The following is a 10,200-nucleotide window of genomic DNA, read 5'->3' as shown; positions in this document are numbered from 1 at the left end:
AGAAGGAAATCAGTGTTGTAGGGGGGAAGAGGGAAGAGTTTCATGAGGGAAATATGGAGGTACAAAAATATAACATGGGGGGTTTCTTAAATAGAAGTGGGTTTTTTATGCAAATTACCTTCTTAAGGAAATACTCTTCCATAACTTCCACATTTTCCCTATCTCCTAATGCTTGATGAAACCTATCATCCAACAATAACCAACATACTGAACAGCCACCTGCCATTGTTCCACCACTCATCTCAAGGCCACATGCATAGTTGGCTAGGAGTCAGATTGGTCTGGGATTGATGCACCATCTATGAACAGCATACTTGTCCCACCCCAGTCTGTACTCAACCTGTAAAACTTCTAACTATATTAAACAAAATCAGAGTTCCACCTAGATGCAAATGCAAATCTAGGACTGGTATGAGAATTGTAGAAGAACATAATCAAATCTTTTGAATATGTTTCAGAAAACCATTACCATTTGTAATGGCAACTCCCAAGGCATCCAGCTACAGGCAGTAATTCAACAGTAAATGGAGTACAGTACCAGAGTTTATACAATATGTGGTGTCTTTATTATTTAAATGATTACCTTTGCTTTTCTAAAACTGTTTGGCTTTGTGATTAGTGAATACATATATTTTGGGATAACCACTATTTGGAGTTGTTCCATTTTACAATGAAACTTCGTATCAGAGAACAGACTACTGCCTTTACATGTTTAAAATTAAGTTTACATGTTATAAAAATGTATATACAGTAAGTTCCATTAAACACTATTATCATTAAGGAATATATTCACCAAGGTTTTTCATTAGCATGGCTATCTATCAAGTCAAATATTTAACATGTTTTAGATAGCAAAAGGTGCCAATTGTTTGCTAATATCCTTCATGTAGTGAGAAACTTGGTATATTCTTTTGCAGATGGAGTACAGGAATGCACACTGACAGTCAGAAGAGATCTTTCATTAGAATAATTTTAAATATTTTACTACAGTTGTGACCACAGCTAGCAATGGCAACATAATTTACTTGAATAACTGACAAAACCTTCCTTTACAATAGCCGAGTGCTCCTGTTTTTTTGAAACAGCATTTATTGTGTAAAGATAGATAGATAGATAGATAGATAGATAGATAGATAGATAGATAGATAGATAGATAGTTTATTAATCCCAAGGGGAAATTCACATTACTAAACAATATTTGAGTTTTTTTATTTTTCTTTATTTTTAGTTTTTCAGAATATGGAAACATTCCCACAATGTTGAAAAATTGGCGCGCTGATGAGGGGATTTTGACTACAGCACCGAGCAACCCTGGATGAAGCATTTTTCTTTTCATTGCCTGAATGTCAACTGATTATTTCAATCCATTCTGTACATTGGCTCATTAGAGAACACAAAAAACTTGACAAACGAGAACAGACCATTCAGTCCATCAAGTCTTTGTGTTTAGCTAATAGGTAAGCTATCCCAATATCTCATCCAGATTCTTCTTAAAGATTGTCAAGGCTTCTGCTTCAATTACATGTCTCATAGTTTGCTCCGGTGTACCATATCTCTTTTTTGTGTAAAGAAGTGCACGCTAGCTCCAGTCTTAAATGTACTTCCCCTTACTTTCTGCTGGTGTCCTTGACTATGTGATTCACTGTTAAGCTGAAAGAATGTTGCTGGATCTACTTTATCAATGATTTTAAGGATGTTAACAACATGAATTAAATCTTCAGCAGAGGAGACTGCATGGGGGCCTAACAGGTTCAATCCTCCAAGTCTGTCAGAGCAGGACATGTCCTAGGGTACACTTGGTTGCTCTCCTCTGAACAGCTTCCAGAGCTGCTATGTCTTTCTTGCACACAGTACTCCAGATGTGGTCTTACCAGTGCATTTTATAGTTTGAGCACAATGTCTCTTGACTTAAATTCAACAGTTATGATATAACCTAACATTTTTTGCCTTTTTAATTACTTCTGTACATTGTCTAGTTGATTAAAATGTTGCACTAAATCCTTTTCAGAGGCTTATTCCTGTAATGACAGTTTGTCCTATCTTGTAGTTGTAACTGATGTTCTTTTTGCCCATGTGAAGCACATTGCACTTTTTAAAATTAAAATGCATTTTCTAGATGTTCGCCCAGTTCTGAAGGTTACCCGGGTCTTTTTGATTTTTTTTGCTGCCTCCTCAATGTCTGACATCCCTCCAATTTTAGTGTCACCTACGAATTTCACAAGTTTACCCAATATAACAGAATCAATGTCATTAATATAAATCAGAAAAAGTAATGGTCCAAGTACTGACCCCTGTGAGACTCCACTGACCTTGCTCCATGTGGAGCATTCTCCCCTTATCTGTACTCTTTGTCTCCTGCCGGTTAGCCAACTAGAGATCCAGTTTTGTAGGTTACCTCTGATACCTACAACTAGCACTAACTAGACCTCGTATTTCGTAGCATCAGGTTATTTAATTAATATAAGCCTCTACTATTTACAACATCAGTAAGCCCAAGAACAGTTTCAAGTTCCAATGTAGGTGACGATCAATAGTTGGCCGACAGATTTTAGAAATCCCTTGAAGACACGAGGGAAATGTAAAGCAGCTTAAAGATCATGAACGTGACACCGGAAACCAGAATCCTCGGCATTCAATCTGGGGGGCTCTGGTTGCGTTGAGTGCTACCCTAAAAAAAGACGCACGCAAGGACATGATACGAACCGAATATGAAATACATACAAGATTAAATGAAATGGCAATCTTAAATTCTACGAATGCCATGTGGGATACCCATCAATCGGTATGTTCAATACAGTTTGAAGCGGGCTCCCTCACTACAGTACTCAGTAGTCCGGCGTAGCGGGGAGGCAGGGCCGGTGTGTAGGAGGCGTTTGATTGGCACGGCGGCCATCTTCCCGCCGGCCTCCCCGCGCTCATTGTGTGTGAGACTCAGTAAACACGGACCATCGGAGAGGCTGAACTTGTGCTCGGAACACCGCTCCTCGTCCAGTTTTCTTGGGTAAGCGCATTGTCAACCAAAATCGGTGTTAAGTTGCCCATCATCCTACTAAGAACTGAGGTTAAGAGAAAGGTGTTAGTTTTTGGGGTTCTGGGCACAAAACGGGGTTCCATATGAAAGCATAAAAACGGTTCTTCGGCTGTACTTGTGCGGGAGAGAAAAAAAAAAACAGTTCGATGTGGATCTGCGATATTTTTTTTACTGTACCTGACGAGTCTGTACTTCCTGGAGAATATAGTAGTTTATTTATAATTTTCGGGATGTTATGGTGATTTTTCCGTCGTTGAAGGCGAGGTTTGTATGCTATTATGGCATATTTTGAGTCGTTTTTCTGTCAAAGCCTCCCTTCTGGATAGTGTTGCTTGGCTTTCGGGCCCGGCAGCGTTTCAAACGGCAGCCATTGTGCCGTGCATCACAGGGGCGGGACAAAGTCTGTGCTCGCTGGTTTATTGGCTGGAATTAAGCTACCGTGGTTAGACATTGGATACCTTTAATGCCAGGTACAACAAGTTGATTGAAGGTTTTTAAGAGTAGATGGCCTAGCTTGGGATTTGTTAGCTCCGCCTTCTCACTGAAACGTCGAGGATTGGTTTTGCGTTATTGCAGCTCTATTATTGCGGTATTTTATAGGATAAAATAAACATTTTTGCCTTTATGGGTTTTGCGAGACACATTTGTAGTGAGATTTGAATGTGTGTTTTATTTAAAGCAGCATTAATGACAACGGTGATTTTTTTTTAATTCAACGTAGATATGCAAAAATGTTGGTGAACTCTGAGTAAACTGTAGCTTCCAGTAATATTGTGAAGCTTTAGTCGTATTTATTGTTGACAAAACGCTTGATTTTTGTGTGTGAGCAGTTGCGGTTTTTTTTTTTTTTGGATTCAACTTTCTAAGAGCGAGATATTCTATCTATCCAATCATAAAAGCTGATGTAATGTCCTCGGAGGCTTGCCTGCTTGTTGATTGGCCATCTTCAGAGTGATTCCTCCCACCGCCACCTTTTCTCCGCCTCCATACCTATTTCTTTCTTAACTGAGATTGGGCGGAATTTATTTGCGGGTTGTTTGAAAAACTGAATGGATGTGTTTTTTCTGTCAGACCCGATAACATTTTTGAGGTTAATCGTCGGTTTTTCAGTGAGGATACGCCAGAGTGGTGAGGTGAAAAGCCGATCTTAATTTTACTTTTTGTGGTAAGACGCTGGTGATAGTTTGAAGATGACTTGGTAACACTCCCAGTGTATCGTAAACTAGTCTATATCCCCTTAGTTTTACATGTGCCGGGAATGTAATTGTTTTGTATGCATGCGTTTCTTCATCTTATTCTGTTAAACATGTTGGTCAGTGGCGTGTTTTTTTTTACCTCCTTGAAATGTAAAACGCGGGTTTTATTTTTCCTTACATTTTGGGTGGCTGACATGTTCAATCGCGCTGGATCTGGACTACGCATCCTCTCTTCGTATTTCCGTGAGGTTTTCTAATGTTGCTCCGATTTGTTTTTCACCTGCATCCCACGATGCGCTTGTGCATTTAATTGGTTACTGCAAATTAGCCTCCTGTGAGTGAGCGGGCCGCGCGTTGGGTGAGCAGCCAATCTCCGTGTTTGTTCCTGCTTCTCATCAGGTGGATAGTTAAACGAAAAAGCAGCGAATTGGATTAACGGTTTTGAGAGTGTTTTGGTTATTTTTTATTCTGATTATTTATGAATATATTCGTAAGTATCTAATGGTGCGCAAAGCAAAGTGAGCCGCATAAGCCTATTTAACATGGGTCAATATTTAATCAAACACCTATTCATTGCATAGTTTGGTAAGTGTTAACTGCATTTCTTTATTCTTTGTTCTGTAGTTTTACCTGACCAGATTTTGGAATGGCTCGTACCAAGCAGACTGCCCGTAAATCTACTGGTGGTAAAGCACCTCGCAAGCAACTGGCAACAAAGGCTGCACGCAAAAGTGCTCCTTCCACTGGAGGTGTCAAAAAGCCTCATCGTTACAGGTGAAAAATGCTATTTTGATCAGAATCTTCAGAATGTTTTAAAACAACGTTTGTGTTTCTGGATTGTTGATTTAGTGGCATATAATCTACAGTTTCTTTTGATCAGTTCAAATGAATTGAAGATAATTTCTGTTTCTACTTTGTTTGGGTAAACTATTTTGTATCAGCAAGGCTTTATTTTAAAGCTGATTTAAGGGTGTGGTCTTCAGCCAGTTGACTTTACAGTTGGAAAAGAACATGATGCCTGAACATTTTCTATATATTCCTTCTTTTTCATAGGCCTGGTACTGTTGCTCTGAGAGAGATTCGCAGGTACCAAAAATCAACTGAGTTGCTGATTCGCAAATTGCCTTTCCAGCGACTGGTGAGAGAGATTGCCCAGGATTTCAAGACTGATCTGCGTTTCCAAAGTGCAGCAATAGGTGCTCTGCAGGTGAGATGGGTGTGATCCTTTAATGTTGAAGGCTAGTAAAACACTGGTGTGGAAGGTTTTACTTTCTTGAAACTGTGTTGTGAAATGTCATTACAACATTATTTTTTTTTCCCTTATGTAGGAAGCCAGTGAGGCTTACCTGGTTGGTCTGTTTGAGGATACCAACCTCTGTGCCATCCATGCCAAGAGAGTTACCATCATGCCCAAAGATATCCAGCTGGCACGCCGCATCCGTGGTGAACGTGCTTAAGAAGGAGGCTGAACACATTAAAGAAAACCCTACAATTCCCTTTACTAAATCTTCTATAGTACAGGCTCTAGTTTTTCCTACTTCTGTTTGTAGTCTTTTAGATCATGGGATCTGTGTTGTTAAGTCTATTAGTCCGATAAGAGCCAATTTGGAGGCACCCTTTTTGTGCATGTAATAGCTTTGCACTGATCAGATGGTGTCAGGTTGACAGGGAGAGGGCATGAGGGTTTGATTAGCTGTTTTCTGCAGCAGGGTGCTAAGTTAACTCTGCCCTGTCCTCATCTCCTGGCCTGTGTTTTCTACCCTAATTTAATTATTCAATGGGCATCAGGTTCCAGTTCAAACAGAATAAGCAGTGCTGTAGATGTTTCCAACTCAGGTTGTATGTATCATTTCTTTGTGTGATTTATGTAGCAAAGGAGTTGTAAAGGCTAACAAGGAGGGAACCTTGGCAAATCCCCTGGTGATTTGTTTTGATGTACACCTACCAGCAATCAAGTTTGTCAGAGCTCATTTAATAGGCATCTTCATTGCCAATTTCCTTTTTTATGTATTACTTTATGCGCAGTTAGACAAAATTGATAACTGCCAGTTTCAGGGTGTGTTGCTAGATTTAGCTCAGGTGCTATGAGGTCACTCTGTATTGGTCAGCAGGGATTTTTTAAACTTTGTTTTAGTTCACAATATGTGTGCAGGGGTGTTACAGAGTAACATTTGTCTGTGCAATTCTGAACTGAGGGCAGTTGACCAGTGCCTGGAGTCTCCCCTGCTGCTCACTGGCCTGTTCTGATGAGTGCAAGCAAAACATGTTTGAAACCAACATAGTAATCTGTTGGGCATTTCCGATTATAAAATTTTTCTTTTTTTGTATTTTTTTCCTTATTTTTTCATAATTTCGTGAAATATGGGAATTTTTTTTTTTTTTTTTTTTTTTTTAATTACAGTGCTTGGTTTTATACCGAAGCGTCACTAAAATGGCAGCCAGGGGACTAGTTCTCCTTTTTAAGGCTCTCTATCAGATATGCATTCACAGTTGTATCACCTGCCTTGTTTTACGTTGCAGGTTTGTTTCATATATATGCCTTTGTGTTTCTTGATAGGAATGATGTGTTACTATAATTATAAATATATATATATATAATTTTTGTTTTCTATTTTAAGTTTTTCAAGCATTTGAGGCTGATCTTTGTAATTTCCAGATTTCTGATATTAAAGTGGTAATAAATAGACGGTACACCAAAATCACTGATCCTTTTATTTGTACTTTGATCAAAGTCCGAAATTTTCTTTCTGGACAGTGGCTCTTATTGTATCTGAGGTGGTTTTTACACTTTGCTGTGGAGGTCACTGTAACGGTAATGATCTTGTTTTGAAGGGGTAGTAGGTGGTATCTCAGAATTTGCACAAACCTTTTCTCTGATATGAAAGTTTTTTTTCCCCCAATAGTTTTGCTTTGCTAGGAAATTTTAGACTACTGTACTACCATACATCAACAAGAGTAGTTTGTTCAGTGAAACACTGGTAAGTAAATCCGTGGTCCAGTCACATTTGTATTGGATACAGTGCTAGGTAAATAAGGATCTAAAGCAAAAAACTGAATTGCCAAAAGGTTTGTGTGGTATTAATATACTACTAGAGCTGCTTTCCAGCTAATGTGTGTGCATGTAATGGTATTAATTTTGAATCCTTAAGTCTCCATTGACTGCAGAATGTCATCAATAGGCGTAAATGCAAGTTTTTCCTATAATGTCTGATTATCACAGACCTTGGAGGGTAATAGTGAGTAAGCACAACTTTTTTAAATTTGAGCAGGACCCGACTAGTGTTGTGGTTGAAGTAGTCATTGGATCCCATTTGAATTTAAACTAGCAAATTGATCATTAGTTGAATATTTATAAAAAAAAAAAAAAAAAAAACTGTGTGTCTTTTTTTAATGTCTCTCACATTTCCTTATTTTAAACTACAGGGCCTTATTTTACACTTACAAAAATAAAGGCTATATGTATCAAAAACTGTTAATGACCACCACTGGGCATGAAATTACAATACCTGGAGTAATACTGGAAATAGCATGGTTTTGTTTCTAGAAAACCTTGAATATCTGAAAATGTCTTACCTCAGCTTAACATTTTCCGTTTTCCTGTATTTGCATTCACTTAACTAAACACCACTGTCAATCTATGGAGTAGAAATAAAATTGTCTGATTGTAATTAATATTGGTAGACATTCTGGTACTCAGACTGGCCAAGTGGTGTCCTACTGTACTTGATATTACAACAACATGATTTCAAAAGCTGAAATGACAGCAGACGTGTTGGATTTGCAGTCTGTGAATGTATTACCATTTGTTTTATACTGCTAAAAGGTAATAGATATGCATTATGAGAGGTTTTCATCGGCGAAAATGGGAAAGTTAATATATGGTTGTCAATCATGTTACCATGACTCTGTACAGTCAGTTTCTAAATATTTTTTAGTATATAAATATAGTTGTTTTTTTTTAATCAAGTACAGGCTCACAGTTCTTGCACATGCTTCAAGCTACAATGACAAGTTAACCGCACCACACATTTAGATACATTGATACACGTTAGGTTGAATGGATCCATTGATCAGTAAATAATATCAGTTCAGATTAGTTTCCATTACGTTATGTTTGATTTGGCCAGTTTACAGTAGAGGAAAGCAACCTCTGATCCACAAGCCATTTTACTGTATTTTTCATTGTGCTAAGAATTTCATTCAAGAATGCATGTGTATGTACAAATTGGATTTAAAATTTGCTTTATCCTGTGGAACTTTTTTTTTATTTAAACTATGTACAGATAGCCACTCAGGACCTATCTTGAAAGTAAATGTTTACCATGCTTCTTTTATATCGAATATTCAGAGTTGCAAATGATTTATTGGGCCTTTGCCGAACAGCAACCTAAAGCCTATTGTGACTTGTGCTTATTGGTTTTTGCCTTGCATATTGGGGACATTAAAGTGCAGTGGCTCCAGCTATCCTTTAACTCAAACTTGTGCTTTCACAAAAGTTTGAAAGAGGCAATGATGATATGTTAAAATTGCACCCAGTTGTAAACCAGGACAAGCAATGGAAAGTTCCAGTGCATTAGGATTCACCTATTATTGCAGATGTACTTTAGGTGCAAAAACTATTTTTTGACTTGCTGTTCAGTTTGCTTTATTGATGTCTACATGCTGTAGTGTTTATCCTAGCATAAGGCCCTTCTTTTGGAGAAGGGTTCACCTTGCCAACATGGTTAGTTTCTAAAATAGACTTTTTAGAAGCACTTTCCTTGGAGGACAGAGAAAACGTCCAAAAGTAAATATAATTAAGGCAGATGCTACTGTCCAAAAGACTGGTACCATTTGAAATATTTTTGGTGAGACTGTGAAGAGAGGTTGTACAAACTGGTTTATGGGACAGACATGGCCAGGTGTTGGCTGTATCTTGAATCTGAAGAGAGTCTGAATCAAAGGTGAAGTTTACCCTCAAACTTGATTTCGTCATTGCAAAGATGTGCTTGTTAGGTTAACTAGTCCTTAAGTACCTGATCGGAACTACATGTGCAACCAGAGATGCTTCCTACCTTCCACCATCCATCCATTATCCAGCCCGCTATATCTAACTACAGGGTCACGGGGGTCTGCTGGAGCCAATCCCAGCTAACACAGGGCGCAAGGCAGGAAGCAAACCCCGGACAGGGCGTCAGCCCACTGCAGACCTTCCACCATTTGCCTGAGGAAGGCAGCAGCCCCCATTGTGGTGAGTGGAATGAAGATGGTTTAAATTCACATCTAACCAGTTTTCTTGGGTATAACCTGAATTTCCTCAAAATTAGCAAAGATGTGTGTTACTGTAACTAGTTCTTTGTTTGCTGTAAATTAATTTATTAATTCTTTAAAATCCATAACCTTGGAGCTATTGCACATTTGTTTTTTAACCCCGCACAAAATGGTGTAGCATTTCGGTTGTAAGACTGGAATGCTGCGGTGTGTCTCTTCCAACCATCTCTTGAATTGATTTGACGCGAGAAATAGATGGCATTATATACATATAAATGACTTCGAAATATACAGGAGTTGCTATAGCTATTGACAAAATAAGCCGTCGGTCTACACCCACTAGCCACAATCTATGAAGAGCGGTAACCGGTCGATCTCTTGATAAAGTTCTTCGTTTCTAAAATTCACATTTTCATATTCTCGATTTTATTTGTTTCCATTCGGCCACTGAATGAAACTTCAGAGTCTAGCAGAGTCGGAATCCATCCTTACAGGATCGGGTGTAAGGCAGAAGCTGTCACTAGCCTTTTAATAATGATATCACAGACACTCCGTACGCTAAAAAATATAGGTACGATCACTGGCTGTTTGTCCATTTCATAACTGATCAGTGTCCATATCACCTTCTACTTGTATGTCGACATGACTAACGAATTAATTTGGATTAGGCCTGAAGCGCAAAAAAATGACAGAAGACCTGTAATTCACGTGTTTCTATGAAAA

At 38.5% G+C, this 10,200-nt stretch overlaps 1 protein-coding gene across 1 annotated transcript; it reads left to right on the top strand.

The window, feature by feature from the left end:
* Positions 1-2,836: 2,836 nt before the first annotated feature.
* On the top strand, positions 2,837-6,926 carry h3f3c (H3 histone, family 3C). The gene is made up of 4 exons (XM_028807673.2): positions 2,837-3,001; positions 4,852-5,001; positions 5,281-5,434; positions 5,556-6,926. Exons 2-4 carry the CDS (start codon positions 4,874-4,876, stop codon positions 5,682-5,684), a joined length of 411 nt encoding a protein of 136 aa, XP_028663506.1. The 5' UTR covers positions 2,837-3,001; positions 4,852-4,873; the 3' UTR covers positions 5,685-6,926.
* Positions 6,927-10,200: the final 3,274 nt, after the last annotated feature.

The sequence above is a fragment of the Erpetoichthys calabaricus genome, chromosome 1 (genome assembly GCF_900747795.2).
Source record: "Erpetoichthys calabaricus chromosome 1, fErpCal1.3, whole genome shotgun sequence".
NCBI lineage: Eukaryota > Metazoa > Chordata > Cladistia > Polypteriformes > Polypteridae > Erpetoichthys > Erpetoichthys calabaricus.
Note: the sequence above shows the minus strand (reverse complement) of the source record. Positions and strands in the feature narration are given on the sequence as shown.